Consider the following 22,620-nt stretch of genomic DNA (forward strand, 5'->3'; position numbering starts at 1 on the left):
TAGAAAACAGGAGACTCCCCCTGCCCCTAGTTCCTTGTCAAGATACAGTACAACTGTTTGAGAGTTGAAATATGCTGAAACGGACCCCTTGAGTAAGCCATGTTTCCAAGCCTCACTTTCTAAAGCAGAGTGGCAGAAAATAGGGCATGCTGTAAGAATGTGAGGAGTAATGGCCCATCTAGGCTAGCATCCTGTTTTCACAGAAGCCAATGAGATGCCTGTGTAAAACGAGCAAGCATAACTCGAGCACAAGAGCACTCTCTCCCGACTGTTGTGGTTTCCAGCCATTGGTTTTCAGAAGCATTACTGCTTTTGACATGGAGGTAGCGCTTCGCCATCATGGCTAGTGACTGTTGATAGCCCTCTCCTCCATTAGCTCAGCTGATAATTAATAGCCATGGTCCATTCTCCTTTCCACCCCACAAGCTGAGCGATCTCTCCTTAGCCACCACACTTTTTGCCCAGCATGTTGCTCTATGCTTCTACATCCTTCCCATTTTGTGTGCTGTGTTTTAAAACGGAATGCAAATCTGCGACTCACAGGGCAGATCAGGCACATCAAGCTATTTTCTAACAGCCAACAGCAAATTTAATATCTTTAAAACATCAGAAAATGTTGATATCTGCACTCCGCAGCGTTGGCAATGTACCTTCAAAGTAGACTGGTGTGTGTGTGTGCGCACAGTAAATAAAAAGCAAAACTTAAGTTACCTACTTTTCTGGCAATTCTCTCTCTCTCTCTCTCTCTCTCTCTCTCTCACACACACACACACACACACACACACACACACACAGAGAGAGAGAGAGAGAGTGTGTAAAGTAGGAGAGCTGCCTCTGCCTAGAACAGCTGAGAATGAAGGTTATATTCTGACAAAGTCACAAAACCACTTCATGCAAACTGACCCAAGGAAATTCTTGGTGGACATTTGGAAAAAAGGCAATGTCTCCTTTAATCTATCCAGTATCTCAGATGCAGAGAAGATATTTCAGATATAGGAGAATCTTCTTACATTACAATGCTTTTTCCAGTGGGGGGGGGATTGGCCCAGGCACATTCCCCAAGAACTCTTTTTGACGCACAGCATACGCAAAACAGAAATTCATAAGCACACTTGAAATGGGGGTGGGGGGTGGGGAGAGGAAGATGCACAGCAGCCTGCCACTATTCTGTATCATAAGAGACAACTTATTTACTCAGAGAGAGAGGGAAATGTGTTCTAATTACTCAGATGCTGCAAGCATCTTCAACTTGATCATTTTCTCCCTATGAATATAAGGTACAGAATTCATTAACTAGGAGGCTGGCTACAGAGAAAGAAAGAAAGAAAGAAAGAAAGAAAGAAAGAAAGAAAGAAAGAAAGAAAGAAAGAGAAAGAAAAGTAATTCTACCACTCTAAGGTCAGGATAATGGCTCGTTTATTTTAGTCTGCCACCTGAAAAGTGCTGCATGGGGGGGGGGGAATGCCCCTTCTACTGTTGACAGATTTAAATGTGCATGATATACAACCATATTCATCCATGTGTCTTACAGCTGCCAGTTTTGTTTCAGTCCATTCAATTTTAAGGAATAAGAAAAACATGCAAAAGAAACAGGTGGTACATACTTCGGAGAGAGAAAATCACTTTAATTGATGTGAGATTTCAAAGAACACAGGCTCTAGGTTTCTTCCACTTTATTTCATTGTCTGTGCATTAAATGCCATTTTACTTGATCAATAATCCATGATCAATATAGCTACCACCCTTCCCATAATCATTTCAAAAAGGCAAAAAACCCAACAGCTCCTATGCCTGTCAGGAACATTTTGGAAGCGATGTTGAAGCCGTGGGACTGAGTCAAAAGACACAGAGATACCAAGCAAGCCTCCTCCTGACTGATACCTACCACTGTATATGCATCAGCACAGCAGAAACACACACTACAAGAGCAGGGAAATATTTAAATGCTCCTGTGAATGGATTTGAGAAGTGGTGACCCTCTCACTGGGACCTCCTCTGTGCCATCCCTAAAGGCCTTTAAGAAGCAAGGCACATTCAGAGAAAAAGTACTTTTGCAGCTCCTCATTTAATGCATTTGAGTCTTAGCCTGTAGGTATAGCCTTAGCTGAGAATTCAAATGCTTAAGGAAGTTGCCAAGACAGATTACTCCCGCAATACTTCATCCAACTAATCAGATCTCCCTGGCACATTACTAGCTGCATTTTAGTGTCATGGGACCAGCCTGCCTGATATGCAGCTTCCTTGCTTTCTAGTGCAAAACCTTCCACCTCCTAGCTGGGTTTATATTGTCTCATGTGTCCAGCGATTGAAGCAGCAATCTCAGAATTCTTCTTGTTTTGCCCAAAATAATCAACAAAGCCTCCATCTGGTCCAAGAAGGTACATTATGATGGTGTGATCCACCTGCAGAAAACACACAAGACAAATTGGGGATAGAGGAGGAAGGAGGGTTAGGTTAGCCGGGCAAGTTCTGGTCAGCGGTAACCCACTAGAATGATCAAATTGCCACTCTAGCTCTGGATTTCTTCATAAAACCAAGAGCTTGTTAGACAGCCTAGAAGTGCCTCAAACAGTGGCTCTTTACTTGACAATAGAACTAAAAGAGAGCAAGCAATAAAAGAGGTCTGTGAAAGCAGCCACATCCTGCAGAAGAAAGAAACCTCATAGGAGTTTGTTTTTTGAGAACCGTGTGTGTGTGTGTGTGTGTGTGTGTGTGTGTGTGTGTTTTAAAAAAGCAAGGCTCTTCCATGAAATCCAAACTTTCACTAAGAGCTAATGGCAGACTAATGATTTAAAAAACTGGCCTTCTGCATTCAAGATCCTCCATAACTTCCCTGCAACACATAACATGCAAGGTTCTTCTCTGTTCCGGCGAAGAATAAACCTCTTCTCCTCTGAGGGGGGTGGAGAGAATGATCCCTCCCAATGCAACTCAATGGTCCCCTATTGGAATCCCTCTTGGAAGCAAGAAAATGCAATGACCCCATGGCTCTTTCTGACATCACAGAGATAGTCCTTGCTCATCATGTGATGGAAATTCAAGAAGACAGTGCAGACACACCACTCTATTTGAATTTACTCATTCAGATTACGGAAGAACAAGAGCAATATTGAAATATTCTCTGGCGGGACAGGGAAGAGGCCACTTCAGATATTACTTTTAGTCAATACTGATCATAGGTAAACATTCATGTTGTGTCAATGTCACTATCTCATTTTGTCAACAGGACAGACTTGGGAAGTGGGACCAACACAAAGCTGGCACATTGGGATAACTAGATTCTAAAGAACAGGCATTAAGATCTAGGTCAATTAAAAATGCTGCCTGAAACAACGTAGGCAGATTAGCCGGACAGGACATAGGTAAGGCATGTGTCATTTGCTGTCTAGCTCCCTCTAGTGGCAAAATTGTGTTTTAATAACTTGCATGACAAATAACACCCCACACAGAACTCACATTAAGTATTCTGAGAAGGGAAGCTGGCTTGTGATAAAAGAGGGCATACCTGGGCTTTTCAGACCACATTATGGCCCAATCAGGACTAGCTAATAAGAAAAGGCAAGTTTGGATCCTGCACCTTTACACAGCAACACCAACCTCCAAGACTCCTACTGAGGCCTACGTCTAACTGTTCAGATCAATTTAAACACGGGCACCTCTCAGTAACTGCCTCCTTGCATGCAAAAAAAGGATACCTCTGAGCGCTTGTATTCTAGCAGACAGAAAAGGCAAATGAAGAAACGCTGTGGTCTCACATGGAAAACCTTCTCATTATGAACAAACTATGTACTCTCTACTCCAGTAACGCTTGCTCAAAATTGCCTATTCGCTTTTACAACTTTGCTCTTCTCACCTTATTCAGAAATATCACTCAACTACAAGCCAGTGGCTCCAACTCCAGATATTTTTCAGAGACACCCCCAAACCCTATAAAATTCCCACAGCTAGGCAAAACTTCCACCCCACCCCCTTTCCCCATCCTCTTGTAGGTTTCCTCTGATTCTCTCCTTTAGTAGAGCTTTGATTGAGAAACGCCTCCTAAACCCGCCTCGTCCATTTGGAATGTTCAAAACCTTTTCTGTGGAGCCAACTAGCGTTATCAATCTGTAATATAGCTGGTGCCGACATATGCAGAAACATTACTCACTATGTAATCATTATCTTCATCTTTTGGGCCAGAGCTGTAATAGACACGATAGGCTCGAGCCACCTCATCGATCTGTTCTTTCGTACCCGTCAATCCGATCAGCTTGGGTGAAAACTCTTGAACAAAAATGGAGCTAGTTAGATCAGCTGACATTAAATATGAGGGCCCAAATTATTACCCCCTTCCACTGTTGGAAAAGCTATTCAGCTCTACAAAGCTGGGTGTATAGGTGAGCCAGTATAATACCAGATATGGAGGTTAACATTACCTTTAATGTATGTAGCAACAGCTTCTTTCGTGTCTCTCTCTGGATCGATCGTGATGAAGAGCGGAGTGACGTTTGGAAGAGACTCGATCTCATCTGTCACCATAAAGCATGATAGTTAATAACCCACTAACTGACTCAAGGCTACTTTTGCATTCCAGCTCATAAAATACCATAGAATGTGCCATAGAATGTACTATTCCATTAGTAAAGAAACATTCTAGCAGGTGTACTACAGAATAGCAGCCCATACACTTTGACAAGAAGTCCAGAAATGAATATGAAATTCCATTTCTGCAGCAGATGAATGCAATTTTCATATACCACAAGGAGATGCTATCCACAACACAGTGAAATGAAAATACTGCCACTAGGGGGCAACAGTTACCTTTTACTAAGGGCAGATTAGTAAACTTCAGGCCTATCTAGGTAGCTTCAGGTCTCAAAAAGGCAGAGCTCCACTCCATATAGAACACAACTTCATATTCTACCAATTTACACAAAATGTTATTCCTTCTTATCTCCCTTCCATTACCAGCGTAAAGTCATCTTTACTTTTAAGTTATCTACAGGCTTCTCCCACTCAACTGCTGGTAATTATCTCTCTTACATGATCCCTGCTCCTCCAACTTTTATCACTTAGAGCTGATTAAAGATTTCCTGCTTCCTTAAGTGACTGGCCCTCTCTTCCTTGCTGCCCCCTGTTAAGTGGAACTCCCTCCCAGAACTTGGGCATGGTGCCAACTCTCTCCTGTTCTTCAAAAGCCATCTTTTCTGCAGCCATGTTTTCAGTAAGTACACGTAACAGCTTCTGATCACGTTACTGTGGTCTAAACCACTGAGCCTCTTGGGTCTGCCAATCAGAAAGTCAGTGGTTCGAATCCCCGCGATGGGGTGAGCTCCCTTTGCTCTGTCCCAGCTCCTGCCAATCCAGCAGTTTGAAAGCATGCCAGTGCAATTAGATAAATAGGTACCACTGCGGCGGGAAGGTCAACAGCGTTTCCGTGTGCTCTGGCACTCGACACGGTCCTCCGTGTGCCAGTAGCGGTTTAGTCATGCTGGCCACATGACCCGGAAAACTATCTGTGGACAAATGCCGGCTGCCTCAGCCTGCAAGCGAGATACTGTATGCACCGCAACCCCAGAGTTGCCTTTGACTGGACTTAACCGTCCAGGGGTCCTTTACCTTTACTTCATCCCTATACTTGCATTCCCCTCTTACCCTCCTATTTTTCCTGCTATCTATTTCAGACTAAACTCTATGGGAACAGAGTCCCACCTATGTCACCTGTTAAGGGCCACCAATGAAGGTCTTCACAGGCATTGTGCTGGCCACCCATGCTGTAATGGACCTACTTCCACTGACTTTAATTAAGGAATAGGAGAAATGAAGAGTGGAAGCAATGCAACCGACTAAAATACTAGAATTCAACAATAGCAATTTAATGCTGGTAGTCACATTTCAGAGGTATCTCCTCAATTAACAATGTATATTAATAACTAGGGGGAGGGGGGTAATTTTGTGCAGACCTTGCAGACCTACATAAATCCGCCACTGCCTGAGCAACACAGGCTAAAAACATTATTAACCTAGAGAACAGAATGAGATTCTTCTCTATGAAGAGTTATTTCAGGGAGAGTGTTTGGGCTTCAGTATGGTTTACTTACCAATTTCATTGATGACGAGAACCATTTTTTCCAGTTCTTCTGGGCAAATGTCAGGGCAATGTGTAAAACCAAAGTAGATTAACACCCACTGGCCCAGAAAGTCGCGATCCGTTTTGGGCTGCCCATGGTGATCGACGAGTGAGAAACGGCCTCCCAGCAATGGCTTTCCAAGAGCCCGTTGCCGCTCCTTCTCCGCCTCTGAAATCAAACCACAGTGGAAGGTTACCTGCCTACCACTCCAGTTTTAGAGATTTTATAGCACTGTCAACTAAGCTGCAACTATATTCTTCCCCCATCCCACACTTCCTTTATGACAGCTGTTTGTATAGCTCCTTAGTACATGAATCTGGCTTGAGTTCCCCACTCCCACCCAATACACTTGATATCGCCATGCTCACTGTAGATGAGGGTGCTCCATTAACTATAGATTTGTATCAGTAAAGTCCAGTATCTTGAGGCAGGGTGTGTGTGTGTGTGTGTGTGTGTGTGTGTGTGTGTGTGTGTGTGTGTTAAATGACAAGACAAAAGACAAAAGCGGCAAGGGGAAATAAGTGTTACAAAATAAATGCAAGCAATGTCAGGTACTTGATTGCAAGTTTCAAAATGACAACAAGAAATCTAACTGTAATCAACATCTGAAAGAGTCAGTAAGACTGGAAGTTTTCAGCCTCTCTCAGAATCTACCTGCAAAGCCTTCAATCATTTCAAAATCATTTTTCTCTTCTCTTGTTGTCTCTTCACCCAAGGGATTTGGAACATTCTTTGGGACATGCACCCTCCCATTTGTCTTAGAAGTACTTTTCTCCTTGTCAGAAGCAAGTATCAACTAAAAAGGTCACTAGCTAAACTTCAGAATACTCAGGTGCTTCTTTAAGCAGTTCTAGTGACTCTGAAAACAGTTATCTGAAAACATCTACTTCAGGTATCAATATTTTTACACCCAGGATGCATTTGGGACCCACTGCTGAATCTTTTTCCATATATTTTCATGGTAGTAGTGCTCCTACCTTTGCATCAACTACAGCATTAAGGGATTCATCTTAACAAGATAGGGGTAAGAAAGTTGCTGGGTAAAAGCTAGGAGAAGCGATAATCCCTTAGGATCAAAAACCTTTTCTCACAGAATAGTTTAGACCTAAAGCACAGGTAACGCAGTGAGGACAGGCACTCAGTGAGCTACACCCACAAAATATTCACACAGCCAAGAAGGAATGCAAAGCCTTTGCATCTGTGCAGCAGGGTGAAAAATGACTCTACAATAGACACGTTATGTTTTACATACTTTCTTCTTTCTGTTTCTTGAAGAACTTCATTGCTGCTAGCAGACTTCCTCCAATAGCACAAGTAATTGCCAGAGTCTTCCAAGTTACAGGCTACTGGGAAAGAGGAGAAAAGAGAAGTGCACACGTAAATAAAATACTTGCTCACAAAGCCATCTTCCTCATTCAACTTCCAAGTCACTACCTGGTTTCGGTAAGCAAAATCTCAGTCTTCTTGCACCTTCCATTTCCTCAACCCTTCCCTGATTGAAATACAGTACAGTAAGCATGCAACTTACACACATTTAACTTGTGCACATTCCGCTTTACACACTTGGCTAAATAAATATATAATAAAAGGGCGACGGGCATCAGGGGTGGGGCGGGGGTAACTTTGGCAATTCCACCCACCACTGAACCCAATGTGTTTTGACTATAAGTGATTTCGGCTTTAAGCATGATCCCCAGAATGTAGTGTAAATTGCAGGCTTACTGTATAGCCATGGTTCCCAACATGGGGCACACGCCCCACAAGGGGGCAATTTGATTTTTAAGGGGGGCAATTCGAGAATGAGTTAGACCAAGTTAAGGGGCTTTTAGGCTTCCTCCACGTGAATAGGAGTTCACTTTTTTATTAATAAGAATTTTATGTAACCGGGGGGGGGGGGTCAGGATTTTAGAGGTGCCTAGGTGGGGCATGAAAAAAGCCGTTGAGAACCACTTCCTATATAGCAACCGGCTCAGGCAGACAACCCCTTGAACCCAGCGCAGCTAAAAGCAGCAACTTCAGATTTGGAAAAGAGATTCAGGGGCTCTTGCTTCTCCTCCATGCAGGGAACGAGAAGTAGCTCCGCCTGCACTACTTAAGCGGAAATGCAAAAGGGGGTGCATTTGGTCAGCAGGTGTCACTTCGCACCCCTGCAGCCGCAGGACAAGAGAAGCGGCACCGTCAAGCAGACCGACAACCATTTGTCTTCCTAAAGGGCTCTACGTGCGCCTCCTCCCCGCCCTGCCCCCAGCTCCCCCGGAAGAAGGCGCCATGCTCTGCCCTGGATGCGCCCAGGAGCAGCGGCTCCCCCTGGAGCGGAGCGGGACTGGCTCACCCCAGGTTTGCTGGGCCCTTCCCGCGGCTTATCCCCCGGCGGCCGTGTAGCCAAGGGCTGAGCGCGATAGCAAAGGGAAGGCCAGCGCGGCGGAGGGGTTCGGAGACCCCAAATCGCCAGCGGACGAAGCCGGATCGCCGCCACCGCCATCCTCTTTCCCGCCCGCCCCGTCCAGCCACGCTCCTGCAGCCCATAGAACTAGGAAATATAAGAGTAGTGACAAAGGTTGGATTTCCGGGAAAAACCTGGCATTCGCCAGCAACTGAAATCGTCGTCGTCCTTTCAAAAAAAATTATCCATGGACAAAGAGCACGTAGTTAAGCCTCGGCATCACTACGATGGAAACCTCGTGTGCTTAGCACGGGATTGTAAGAGTGTGTGTGGGGGGGGGGAAGTAGACCCGGAAGTGTTCATAGGGGAAGTGCTGCATTCGGCTCTATAGGTTTTCGTCTCTCTGAAAGTTAGCTCGACGGAAATGTCAGGGAGAAACGCTTTTCGGAAAAGGAAGTGACGGAAGCACGCCGGAAACGGGGGTTGGTTTTCATTGAAACCGGGAGGAAGGAGGGTTTTGGGTCGCGGGAGTCGTGCAGTTATGTCACCTCAGTTACGCAGGGGGCAAAATGGTTTCCTTTCGTATCTTCCGCCAGCCCTCGATCCAGATACTGCCCTTATCGCAGTCGGTCATTTTTGAAGAGCCCGATCTGCTTCTTAGTCGGGGCGGCGATGCACAGCCGTCCTAAGCCACCCTCTCAGCCCTTCCCAGCCGTATTACTAGGATAACAAACTTGCAAGGACAAGTTGTTTTTAAATGTTTAAAAAACTTATTTAAAATACAGCACAAACTCTCTGGGACCCGATCACAGCTTCGCCCAAACTTCCCATTTCTCAGTTGCTTCCGAACCTCGGGTGGCTGAGACGGGGGGGATGGAGTATTGAAAATAACCAGGAAGTTTCGTCTCTATAGACAGTTTGATTGTGACGCTAGAATTGACTCCTTGGTTCCACCCACAGCCTACCATAAAAGGGGATCTTTTATAAAAAATCTTTCCATTTCTCTATGGCGGAGGGAAGGCAGCAAGCAAGGAGGAGGGGCAAATGGATCAGGAAATGAAGTGAAGCTGAGAGAGTAGATTAATTTTCTTTCACTGCTTTTCCTGAGAAGAGGACTTGGTTTTCCCGGTCTGTTTCTTTAAAGCGAGGTGAGTGGTGTGGGTATTTGTCTCGTTTCCATAGTAACGTGGTTTTTTTGGGGGGGGGGTTCTCCAGGCACTTCCCCTCCCTCCTCTAGTGAGTTTATAGGGCTAGGCAGACAGATGCGTGGGTGGTAGTGGTTGTTTTCTGCAGATTTACAAGCCGGCAGGTAACTTGCCAAATCTTATAGACTTCAGTTCTTCGTGTAAGAGGTTCAAAGCACTGACATCCCTAAATCTGGTGCAGCCCATTCCTCTGCATGTTTACTCAGCAGTTCACTAGAACTTGCTCCTAATCCAAGTACATATGCACAGGATGGCTACATTTTATTCTGTCAGCTTTATAGAAGTCTAGTTTCTCCAAAAGATGGCTAATGCCGCCTAAAAGCTATATTTGAATAACACATACATAGGCACCCACACTTCCCCCTCACCACCAGTTCAGCATCTGAAGAAAATCATTTTCTTTCTTTCTTTGTGCTAGATTTTGGCAGGACATATGGGCAGTTATGGATGATGATAATAATTGTAGCTGTACACAAGGAGCCACAACTACTGAGGCACTCTTCTCCTTTGGAGTCATAGCAGATATTCAGTATGCGGATCGAGAAGATGGCTATGATTTCTGTGGACTGAACAGGCGATATTATAAGCATAGCCTATGCCACCTCCAGAGTGCAATCGAAGACTGGAATAGAACAGATGTTCAGTTCGTATTACAATTTGGGGACATCATTGATGGCTGCAATGCTGAACTTAAGATGTCAGAGACAGCACTGGGAAGAGTCTTGGAAGAATTTAAGAAGCTCAAGGCCCCAGTCCATCATATATGGGGCAACCATGAATTTTACAACTTCAGCAGAGACTATCTAGTAGATTCTGCACTGAACACCAAGTACTTACAAGAACAGACTTTTCTTAGCAATTCTTATAGAGACCAGAGTTCCACTGGAGACAATGCTTCAGAATTCTATTATGCATATCAATTTTGCCCGATGTCTAAATTTCGATTCATCATCCTTGATGCTTATGATATAAGTATTCTGGGGAGGGACACATCTACCAAAAAATATCAAGATTCTCTAAAACTACTGCGAGAAAAAAATCAAAATGAGAATCTGAATAGTCCATTAGGTACTGTATTGTGCTGAGCAGGGCTTTTGTATGTTTCCAGACACACATTGAGGTAGAACCAGGCCTTGTGCTAGACTGAGGGACCTGCCACTAAAAAAAAAAAAAGAAACACATCTGCATTTATTTCTCTGACTTAAAATGTGTGTGGAAGGAGACTACAACAGAAGAACATTCACTTTTGAGTTGCAGTTTTTCTACACAAAAAGTTCTACCAGATTAGGCCAGGCAGTGGGCAGGGCTGTACATTAATGGCATTTATGTAATCCCCTTAAAGGATAGAGAACTTGTCTCAGAGTAATTGTTTAATGCCTGAATGTAGAACATTTAAAATGACATTTCGAATGTATGTATATATGTACAAATGTATACATATATATAACATACTTTGGAGGAAGTGGGAGATGGTAGCATTCTAATTCGCAGAAATGTGCAATCAAATGCTTTGACTACACCTCAATATGATTGAGGATGTATTATTTAAAGGGATGTATAGAACGTTGCTTGTTTCCTGGTTGGAAGCAATAGGCTGAGTACAAACGATTGCACTAAGCCACAATATGAGCCTCGTGGCTCTGCATACAGCTCCATTGTTCTTTCGTTTATTGAATCAGGAAAGCAAACCACGAAGTCTTCACTTAACTATTGTTTCCCTTCTTTGTCTTAACCATGAAAGCTTGGTTAACAGCTTGGGGAAAAGCCAGGCTGAGAACCCAACTTTAATCATGGCTTCATATCATGGCTTGGTTTGAAACCATTAACCAGAGTTTTCTAGTGTACACCTACCTAACACGAAACTGGTTTTATTGAATACTTCCTGGCTTGTTCACTCACTTGTGCAAAGGGAAGAGTGGAGTGCTGTGTGTAAGAAGCCTTGGGGCTCATTAATATCTCGGCCTGTTGAGCTATGGTTTCCTTGTGATAGTTGGGACTTTCTCAAACATTACTGGAAAATTAACTTGCAATTTGTGCACTGCACATCACTACAGTAAACAGTAGTAATGTCTGGAACGGAGATGAATATCTGAAAACACATGGCAAATACTTGCCTATAAGTTCCCCATGGCTCTTCCCCATACATAAAAGTCACCATGGAGACATGTTGTGGACAAATAGGACCTCTTCTTTCCTAGAATGTGTGGAAAAGCTTTAAATCAAGACTTGGCAATACATTGGCACGGCCACGTGCCCTTTCATAGAGATGCAAAATTTGTAGAAACAACTACATTTGGGGTCCCTTTTTCCATGCTAAAGAACAGGAATATCTATTATGTTTATAAAAAAAAATTCCTTCAGTAGCACCTTAAAGACCAACTAAGTTTATATTTTGGTATGAGCTTTCGTGTGCATGCACACTTCTTCAGATACACCTCGTGCATGCACACGAAAGCTCATACCAAAACAAAAACTTAGTTGGTCTTTAAGGTGCTACTGAAGGAATTTTTTTATTTTGCTTCGACTCAGACCAACACGGCTACCTACCTGTAACTAGTATTATGTTTATAGTTAAAGAAAGTATTTTTGACTGATCTATAAAGTTTGCCTTGAATGCTAGATTATTCTTAAGAATGTGGTTAACTTAGAAGTCCCTGTAGGGGGAAAATGCATATTTTTCTAAAATGCACATTTGTAACATCAAATATAAATGGCTTATTTGGTGATATTTTTTATTTGGTTTTCTTTTTGTACAGGTCTTGTTGAATGTCATTTTGTGCAGTTCAATGGAGGATTCAGTCAAGAACAGCTGGGTTGGCTTGATGAAGTCCTTACATATGCTGACAAAAATCAAGAAAGAGCTGTAATTATGGGTAAGACTTTTTTGTTTTCCACTTTTTAAGGCACAGCAACTGTAATAGAATATCACAGCATATCTCATGAAATTCTGCTGTTTACAATTCCGACAAGCCATTTCTCAAGCCTGAGACACACACCCAAAATCGGCCTTTGGAGCGAACTCTGTTCATGTCACAGTGGTCTGATTCTGCCATTATGTGGGCTAGATCCATTTTCAGGATAGGTTGAGGTCTACTGGAATAGCTGGCATGCAAATTAAAAATGGATCGTGTGTGCTTAGCCACACGGTGCTCTGCAAAACAAATTGAACTTGGTACATAGTCAGGTCCCATTTATGATCTTGCAAATCACCGTCCCTTAAGGATAGGGTGTAAATCAGGTGTTATGGAAGGAATGAGTGAATGTACTGTTGATAAACAGTACAGGGAAATCAGGTTCCTTTGGAGTTCCTGGGACACAAGCAGAACACTTCTTAGAAAAAGCGCCTTATGAGAGGGTTGCTTGGTCATTAGAACTAGAGGCAAAAGACTGAGGGTTTCCTTCATCTCATTCTATTGCTTTAGCTGACACATGCTAAAAGTTAGGGTAGTGGGTTTTGATCACAATGCTTTATTCTTCATCAAGTATTGCCAACCAGAAGATTAAGGGCCAGTGGGAGGTTGCACACCAGGAAGAACATCACAGGAAGGGATACACCAGACTGGCTCTATCCCCTAGGGAAGCAGCAGCCGTGGGGAGTTTGCTTCCCTTTTTGTGCCAGAGAGAAGACTCCGTTCCAACTGATAGTTGCCCAGGGATTGAAGAGAAGTGCATTGTGGCCTCATCTAATTGACCAGAGGACCAAGCACTGCTAGGCTGTGTGTGGGTTTTACAATTTGTTTTAAGCTGCTTTTAGAATCACTCAGTTGAACACCTGAATATAAACCTAAAGAAATAAAAACAAAACTCATGTCACCTTGCAAACCCATGGCAGAGAGAATCAGGCCTCCAGTTTGGCTTCTATTTTATTCTTTCAAGCTCTGAAGTATGTTTGAGCTGTTTTCTCAAAAAAGAAATAACAGGACAGTAGGAAAATGTGGACTAGTTACTCCTGTTTCTCCCAGCTCCACATTTCTACAAGGATGCCTAAATTGGTGCTCAAACATAAGAAATTGTAATTTTCTACCTGCTACTCAGTCAACTCATCATGATTGGTCTAGCTAGCATGTGAATCAAGGACCTTCAGCTCATAACATCTTTTCGTAACAATTTTGCTTAAAATGACTTCAGGTGCCAGTCTAATTGTGAACATTGCAGAGAATACTATATAGCCAAATTCTGCACAACTCAGCAGCTTTAGCATTTGGAGAGTCGTGTTAACAACTGTGAAATTTCACCCGTTTTGAGTGCCTCTCTTCCTCCGTTGCAGGGCACATACCCATCCACCCCAATTCTACAAGCGATGTCAGCCTGGCTTGGAATTATAAAGATGCCCTTTCTGTCATCCACTCGCATCACTCTGTGGTGTGCTATCTTGCAGGCCACCTTCATTTTGGTGGATACTGTTTAGACTCTTATGGAGTTCACCATGTTACTCTTGATGGCATTATAGAAACTCCCCCAGAAAGCCATGCTTTTGGAACTATACATGTCTATCATGACAGGATGGTATTGGAAGGAAGAGGAAGGATTCTAGATCGAGTGATGCATTACAAAGGTAATCAGACTTTTCACAGATGATTGTATTAGGTCCGATTACTATGTAATGCATTGTGCACTATGCTGGAGTAACTATTTGCCTGAAGCTCATTTCAACCCACGGATTGGCATGTTCAAATTTAAGTGTCAAGCAAGCTAAATGTCTGCAATGCTTAGTGAGGTGTAGAAATGTAATCAATTACATTTGATTCAGTGTTGGGCTTTTGTTCTATATATATTTTTATGATTTTAGAATGTTGGTGTGTAAATTATTTAATATCCCATGTATTTTTTTTTATTTGAAAATTTATAAATATTTCTATAATTAGAAATGCATACATTTAAATTTGAAAATAAAAATTAGTGGCTGGGCACCTTTTGTCTAAACTGTGAATAATTGCATATTTATTCAAGTCTGATTATCATACCCTGTTTTAAGGCTGGACAAAAAGCAAGAGTCATAATATTACAGATCATATTTTCAATGTATTTCACTTTGCTAGTAGCTTCTAGCAAAGAAACAGATGGGTTAATATGCTCTCTCTTTACCTATATTGCCTTACTTGAGACACACTACAGCTTCTGCTTTCTGTCACATCTTTATAGGACTGCAAACTAACCATCAGGATATTGTAATGTGCTCTGCAGATATGTCCAAATGAGGTAGGCGGGGTGTGTGACAGTAAAATTCAAATGAAAATCCAGACAGATTGCTCAGAGACCCAGTTGTTCTATCGTAAGTAGTTTTAATTACAGTCTGTAAAACATACGAACACTGCTGTCCCTTCAAGGCTGTTCTGCAGCTTCAGCTCCACTGGTTTCAGCAGTAAGTTCAAATCACTTCTAGAGTCCAGCTGTTCCCGCAGAAGCACCTGTTTCATTTGATCCAATCCCTTGCAGGTACCAAGGGCCTGTAGTTAATGCAGCCCTAACCCATGTGGCTTTATTGCAGATATATTCTTTCCTTGAAAATCTGGACCAGGATCCAGAAAATTCCACTCTAATTGTGCTCGAGTTTCCAGGATTCAATAACATAACAGACAATTTAAAACTGGACTCTCGAGGAAACAAACTGATCTCAGCCATGGCTGTGATCACTGTTGATTTGGCACCACTGACAAATCAGAGCTGGGCAAATAGGCGCTAGAACACAGATTGCGTCATTTCCACCTTAAATAACTGTTTTACAGTGAGACGGCCAGGATGTTCGCATCTCTGCATTCATGTAGATGTACAGCCACATTACAAAGGGGAAAAGGGAGAGGAAGATTGCAATGGCCAAGTGAACCCCACCCAGGGAATTTCTGGAAGGAAAGAAAAGACAATTTACTGAAAATCAAGTCGAATTAACAGGAACTGAACCAACTTGTTGAAATTTCATCTATTTTTATTTTATATTTTAAAAAAAGATTTTGTCTGAAACTTTATGGGCTGCACCTAATGGTGGGGTTGTGCTATCAGAAAGTGTTTCTGCGAAGGCACAGTAGCTGATTTTTGCCAATCCTTACCTCCTGCAGCCCATCTGACCCACGCTGCTCCAGAGGGTCCCACAAAACCCAGGAGCAGCTTTTCTGGGGGCTACAATGAGAAGAAAATTGGTTGCTTTGCTCAAGCACAAGTTTGGGCGGTGTGGGGAACAACTATCCCCCCCCCAAAGGAAATATGAATAATCACTCCTTTATATGCTGGGTTACTTTTAAATTATGCTTTATAGAAAAATGCAAACTATTTGAACATGCTCAAGTTTACATTAAGGCATAAAACTAATCACAAAACTAAAACATCACAAAACTAAAGTCATTTTGAGGGAAGAAGGCTATACCATATATTCGATAGAGTAAAGAGTAAAGGCTGAAATAAATAAGTTAAAAGACTCACTTGGCTGAACAACGACAAAGGCTCATCCAGACGGTAACAATCAACAGACCAAATAACTCCCTGTTTTTAAAAAAGATTGTAAGTTATTCAAATGTGTTGTCCATACATTTAATCACATGCAAGCAGATTCAGCAAAGAACAAGGATAAATAAGCTTACCATAAGAAGTATCAGATGTCAGTTTCTCTGGAGGAAAGCAAACAGGTTCTCACTTTAAAGCTATCATAGCAGTAAGCCCAACACTGCGGCAGTAGCTTAGTACATGTACAAAGTAATGGAAGACGAGGAACAGGAGAGATTGGGAGGGCAGGGGGTTGTGACATTTCCTTAATTTTGTGTCCCTATCCCTTCCCAATTATATAGTACTGCTTCCAGTGGGCTGTATGCAGCCACAATGAGGTCAGATTGTAGGGAAAATCTGCTGTGATTTCTTTTTGTTGAGAAGCTTGACACAACTGCATCTCTCTGGAATTTGAACCAAGGATTTCAGAACTTTAATCCTGTGTTTTTGGGGTGTTCTGCTGGCCTGCTGGCTTCTGGTCCTTAACAAACCTATAGTTAGGGTCTCGTGAGAATCCGAATGCTAGAAAGAAACCTCTAATTTCAGTGGAAGGTTGACAATATGGAAACTGCAGGGGGGGGGAATATTATTACATACCTGCCTTCTTCCTCATGCAAGATGCTTTTCTGAGCGTTAGTAAACAAGGAATACCCCAAGATGGCAGAACCCACAAGACAAGCAGCTGAATGTAGATCTGACAGACTCCGCCACACAATATTGTCTAAGGAAAGTGGTAAGTCATTGGTACAAATTTCAATAGAATTTACATTTCCAAACTAACAGTGCAAACCTATACAGGCCCACTCAGAAGTAAGCTCCGCTGAGTTCAATGGGCCTTACTCGTAGGAAGTGGAAATAGGATTGTAGCCCAAGTTACCGTAGTTGAACTTAGGTCCAGATGAAACCAACTGGACAAGTTAGTCATAATTTAGTTCACACTGATTAGTGGGAATTAAGTTCAACTAACTTAGTCTGGATCTACCGACTGTTACTGAATTTATTTTCCTTGGATGTGTCTCTTCAGAAGGCCTTCAAACAACAATAAGGAGGAGGAAACTGCAATCCTCTACAGAGTTTGGCTCACTGAACTGAACATGCATAGGATTGTGCCACAAGTGATTTTATATTTGGTATGTACTAAAGATCACCAAAGCAGAGAACAAGAGGAGAGATCCTTCATGCAGGTATAAAATATCTTAAAAGACTGGATTTAGCAAATAGTTAATATATGCGAGAGATTACTTTATATTGCAGAAAGCAGAACAAACAGCTGACACGCCACAACAAATGAAGTTTTGACTTTGAGAAAATATTGGTTAAGATGTGACATCTGGGAGAAAGTGATCAGGATATGGAAGAATTCATCAGAGAGAGAGAGAGAGAGAGAGAAGAATAGTAAAATAGGACAATGTGTTTCAAAAAATACAGATTTCTCTTAACTTGGAACAAGTTAGTAACAAAATTAAACCATAGGTAATTTTAAAACAAAGAACTTAGAGACATTTCAATGAAAAGGACAAAAATAATGCAAGCTATTACTATAAATAAACAAGCATTCAAAAAAGAACATCCTGGATATCAATGGGATGATAAAAAGGGAATTAATGCTCAGCATACCCAAGATCCTAGTTTAAAGGAACACCAAAAATGTGTAGGAGGGAGAAGTTGGAAATGAATAGGCACAATATGAGTTGTTCAGATTGTGTATCCTAATGAAGGGTGTTTTGAAACATTTAAGAGCTCCCATCAATGAATCTGATGAAGGGTCTAATATCCCCACCCAGCATCTTCACTACATATTAGTTCTGTACAGCATCTAGTAGTACTTTGGAACTAAATAAATGTTAAATGGTAGTCTGAACATAGGCAAGACACAAAGACCTCCCCTGCCCTCAAATTATAACCATAATTAATATAACAAAGAGGAAGAGGTGAATGGTCCAATTGATTTGGGGATCGGAAGAGAGAATCTAATACTGTACCTGCAATTGGTGGACTGAGGCTGACAACCAGTGTGAGAGCTGCAGGTACAGAGTAGGCAACCTGAGAGTGTGAGATAGAACAAATCTACTAAGCAGAAATTGAAGGCAGGGACAAGGAAGACAAAATACTCCATCCTGATTACCATACCGATAGAAGAGCCAGTTTGATGCCCCCAGATAACCACACCAGGAATAATAAGGAAGGAATGGGTGCTTGCCTCCCCAGAAGAGAAAGTATACAAGATCCTGGAAGGAAAACTGTGTTTCATTTGTGCAAAGGCGGTCCCCTGGATCACAAAACTATTCATAAAGGCAAAAGAGTCTGCTGAAGAAACGACCCATGTCATCATCAATACAAAGAGAATAATGCAGTCTGATGAGATTGCAAGTGATACGCTTACTGCTGGTGGTGGTTCTGTTGCCTTGGGGATGTAAAATAAAAAAATTCCTTCAGTAGCACCTTAAAGACCAACTAATGTGTATTTGATCTGTTCTAGGCAAGGCTGGGCTGCCCCTAAAGGAGGTTGGAATTTTGAGGGTGGTTTTAAATATAGCTTTGTCATTAGAGGCCCAAGTGGCCTCCGTGGCACTGAGCATCTTTCACAGTCAAAGGTGATGCACACCTTGACAGAGGTGGTTTGGACAGAGGCGGTTCGTCCTCCGGAATCTCCAAATTACAGTAATCTAATGTGTTGTACGTGGGGCTGCTCTGAAGATTGTTTGGAAGCTGCCATTGGTCCAAAGCACAGCAGTAAGGACTGTAACCGTGACCAGGTGACGGGAATATATCTTGCTAGTGCTTAACCAATGGCACTGTCTTCAGGCCTGCTTCTGCACACAGTTTAAGGAGCTGGTGCTTGCCTTTAGAACTGGATGTCTTGAAGCTTGGATTCTTGAAGAATCAAGCCTGCCAGTTCACTGAGATCATCTTCAAAGTTTGTCCTCCAGGTGCCATCTGAAGTGAAGCATGTGATGATAAGGGGAAAGGGGCCTTTTCAGGCATCTGGTTGGGCAGTGAGAGAACAGGATGTTGGATTAGATGAGCCATTGGTCTGATCCAACAGAGTTCTTAGTGGCAATCTGTGCCTGTGAAACCCTCTCTCCAGGGAGGTTTCTGCAGCACTTACTCTGATATTGAAGACTGTAAGCCACTTTGTGAATGAAGTTCCTCAAAAAGCAGGCAAGTTTTGTAATAAATAAATAAATAAATAAATAAATAAATAATAATGCTGCATCTCTAGCACCAAGTCTTATTTTCCCAGCACTTGAAACTCTTTAAATATATTGTGCTGTTTTATGCTGCTTTTACAGTCGTTTTTGCAATCTATTCTGTTGTTTTATCTGTAAGCTATTCCATAACTATTTATATACTGTAAATCCACAACAACAAAAATAAAGTGTCATGTCAGAACACAATGTCACTGAGCAACAGCCCAAAGCCAATTAGAAGGAGTTTTGATCAAGCTGCAAAAGCACTTCAGACAGATGACATGGCTTGAAATTCAGTGGGGCTGCCTGACAAGACATCTCCGACAATGTCAAGTTCTCTAGTAATTGTAATAGCCTCTGAATTTATACTCACTATCCAGAGTCCTGGATCTGGGTCATTGACCTGCAACAAAGAAGGCAGGAAACATTGCTAAAAATATTAAATTGTGCATAACATAAAAATCCTTCCAACTGATCAATAAATCAGTTAATCCTGAGTATTCATATCCAAGACTCCAGGATAAATTGTTGGTGAGCCTTGCTCAATGTGAAATGGGCAACTGTAAGCAGAGACCTGTGGACTTTTGCAGATTAAAAAAACCCAAACATATACCCAGTGCTATCTAGCTATTTATTCCCCAGGTACTGCCAGCAGATTGCTAATACTGTAGGATATAAATTAATTGCATATTTTACCAAAATAACAACTCAGGAAGATATAAACTCTGCACATATTGTTTTCCCCTAGGCAGTTTTTAGAGCAGAAGACTGATTCTGCTTTACTGTTAGTAAGTGATATATTTCCTAATCCAGCATTCATAGCTTGAAAACTACATAAATATAATGGGGAGAATGAAGTCTTACTGTGGCAGGTGGACAAATTGCTTTCTTTACCCAATGTCACTTGTTTATCCTAAAGTATTGTCCAAATCATTGGAGGATTGAAATAGATTAGACTTGATTACAAGTTTCAGAACTAAATCAATTTAAGTAAGGGAAACAAGGTGGGGGAACGGAAAACTGGAACAAAGAAGGATGTTCTTGAGGGGCACCGTGGATTGCTGATAGGGAGAAGTAACCTGGAGCTTCTTCCCTTTCTTTAAAAAAGCTACATAACTGCAAAGGTAAACAACTGTTCCAAATATAATCCAAGGTGGTCATAAAAACCCCTTCAAAGTGGAGACTAGGACCAAGCTACCATCTCCTCCCACCTGTATCTGCCCATGTCTTTAAAATAAACAGACCCTCTTGCCTGCTCCTCTGCCTTCTGCGGTGGGTGACAGCATGTGAGAGAGCCTTCCCTTCAGTGGCACCCTGTAAAATGGCACCCCTGCCCTGAGAGAGCTTATCTATCTCCCTCCCTACTTGTTTTCTGCCACCACTTAAAATACTTCTCATCTTCAGAAAGCTTTTGATTTCATGGCTGTTCAGATTCTGATGCGAAAAAACAACAACAAATCCTTCCAGTAGCACCTTAGAGACCAACTAAGTTTGTCATAGGTATGAGCTTTCGTGTGCATGCACACTTCTGCAGATACACTGAAACAGAAGTCACCAAACCCTTATGCGTTAGTCCTGGCTCTCTTGGTTCTGTTTGTTTGTTTTCGGTGTGTTTCGTGTTGAGATGCTGTGACTTTTTAATGCATTTAACTTGCTTTTGACGACGGGATTATTGTTGCTTTGTTTCGGTGGAGATGCGGGAGCAGGTTTATGCATACGTTTTGCCCCAAATAAATAAATATAATAGAGAAAAATGCTCCTCTTTCCACATAACCTTCTGTAATGATGAAAGAGTGGTGTGCGGTCAATCTTCCCTTTCCTCCTGCGGCACTCCCACTTCAAACCTCTCCAAAGCTGCAATCCTGAACGCACTTTCCTCGTTACCCTTCGCCCTGCCCTGCCCCGGAAACCGGCCAGCTGGAACCCTGCGACCGACCTTCGCCCACCCGCACAGCCAAGCTGCTCCTTGCGCACTTTTCTCGCCCTCCTCCTACGCCCAGCGCGATCCCCGACCTGCACGGCCCCGGCGAGTCCAAAGAAGACGGCCATGACCAAGTTGCTAAGTCTCCAGACCCGGCTGCTGGCACCCGCGGAAGGAGGCGGCGGCAGCGACTCCCGCTTAAGCCTAGGCAACGAAGCGGCGGCGGCCTCCATTGCTCGCTCGCCCCGCTCACTGACCGGCCGCAGCTCGCTCACTCGCGTGCCCGCCCCTCTCCCCGCCCCACCAGTGGAGAGAAGCCCTCCATCGACATCAGGCGCGCTCTTACACGCCCCTTACACCCCGGGACCTCATAGTCCTGCCATGCACCGCCCACGCCGCGCACTTCCGACGAAGGGGGCAGGGTCCTCGCCGAGCGCCGTCGTTCAGCAGAGGAAAAGTTCAGCGGCCGCAACCGAGAGGGTGCAACGCAAAGCAGATGCCAATCTCTGCTTCAGACCCAGTTCCGGATTTACGTACAGTATAAGCTAAACAAGCCTCTTTTGGGGGCCCCCAAAAAAATTTAATGGGAAAAAAACTGGATGTACATTTCCAAAATAGAAGATAAGTTCAACAATTACTTTGATAAAATACATATTTTGTTGTGGGCAAATGGCTTTAGATACCTATTAGGTCCATAAATTACCATATTGCATGTATTTAACACACACAAAAAACCACAGCTGCAATTTGTTGACAAAGGACAGCTGGACAAGGGCCCCATTATCTTCAGTAGGTTAGGGGCTCACCAAACCTAAATCCAGCCCTGTTCAGACCAAGTGTATTAACTGGAAGACCCACTTGCCTCTTGCCAAGACTTCAAAGCTGACCTGGTTGCACCTTCCTTTTCCAGGCAGCAGACTTTCCCCTGTAACTGCCAGAACCCTGAAAAAGTCTCTCTGAAATCACTCCAGTGACAGCGGCAGTAGGGTCACCAACAAGGGGAATGTATGAAAAAGATATGTTGCCATGTACTTTATAATTTACTGGAAGCTCCTCCCTTTTGAGAAAAAAGGGTTTAAAACGGTTATGAAATAAATATTTTCATACTGCTCTAGGCAGCTGTCAAGTGAGAACTGGGCACATCAGTTCTTAGACTGTGGACAGATTTATGCTGGCATGACCTTTCATATACACGGAACCAATTAAATATGCTTCTTGAGGCTTTTATTTGCGTTTCCTTTCCTAGATTCCAGCTAATTGGGAAGTGTTGGCCAATTACACTGGAAAATTATGCTGTGATCCTAAACACATACTGGTCCCAGGCTGAGTGATATAC

The 22,620-nt window shown here is 42.8% G+C and overlaps 3 protein-coding genes across 4 annotated transcripts; 1 reads left to right on the forward strand and 2 right to left on the reverse strand.

The window, feature by feature from the left end:
- Nucleotides 1–1,604: 1,604 nt before the first annotated feature.
- On the reverse strand, nucleotides 1,605–8,621 carry SCO1 (synthesis of cytochrome C oxidase 1). Its single transcript, XM_035104640.3, has 6 exons — nucleotides 8,443–8,621; nucleotides 7,363–7,453; nucleotides 6,081–6,278; nucleotides 4,416–4,508; nucleotides 4,148–4,263; nucleotides 1,605–2,402 (listed from the first exon to the last, which is right to left on the reverse strand). The coding sequence occupies exons 1-6, from the start codon at nucleotides 8,590–8,592 to the stop codon at nucleotides 2,271–2,273; spliced, it is 780 nt and encodes a 259-aa protein (XP_034960531.1). The 5' UTR covers nucleotides 8,593–8,621; the 3' UTR covers nucleotides 1,605–2,270.
- Nucleotides 8,611–14,608, forward strand: ADPRM (ADP-ribose/CDP-alcohol diphosphatase, manganese dependent). Its single transcript, XM_035104639.3, has 4 exons — nucleotides 8,611–9,641; nucleotides 10,117–10,766; nucleotides 12,455–12,571; nucleotides 13,966–14,608. The coding sequence occupies exons 2-4, from the start codon at nucleotides 10,142–10,144 to the stop codon at nucleotides 14,274–14,276; spliced, it is 1,053 nt and encodes a 350-aa protein (XP_034960530.2). The 5' UTR covers nucleotides 8,611–9,641; nucleotides 10,117–10,141; the 3' UTR covers nucleotides 14,277–14,608.
- A 355-nt stretch (nucleotides 14,609–14,963) lies between these two features.
- On the reverse strand, nucleotides 14,964–21,548 carry TMEM220 (transmembrane protein 220). 2 transcript variants are annotated; one of them, XM_088661642.1, is made up of 7 exons: nucleotides 21,377–21,548; nucleotides 19,737–19,766; nucleotides 18,155–18,215; nucleotides 16,770–16,893; nucleotides 16,113–16,172; nucleotides 15,743–15,812; nucleotides 14,964–15,538 (listed from the first exon to the last, which is right to left on the reverse strand). In XM_088661642.1, the coding sequence occupies exons 1-7, from the start codon at nucleotides 21,515–21,517 to the stop codon at nucleotides 15,419–15,421; spliced, it is 606 nt and encodes a 201-aa protein (XP_088517768.1). In that variant the 5' UTR covers nucleotides 21,518–21,548; the 3' UTR covers nucleotides 14,964–15,418. The 2 variants fall into 2 exon arrangements, with proteins under 2 accessions (XP_088517768.1, XP_034960534.1); XM_035104643.3 differs by lacking the exon at nucleotides 15,743–15,812.
- Nucleotides 21,549–22,620: the final 1,072 nt, after the last annotated feature.

The sequence above is a fragment of the Zootoca vivipara genome, chromosome 2, assembly GCF_965207765.1.
Source record: "Zootoca vivipara chromosome 2, rZooViv2.hap1.1, whole genome shotgun sequence".
NCBI lineage: Eukaryota > Metazoa > Chordata > Lepidosauria > Squamata > Lacertidae > Zootoca > Zootoca vivipara.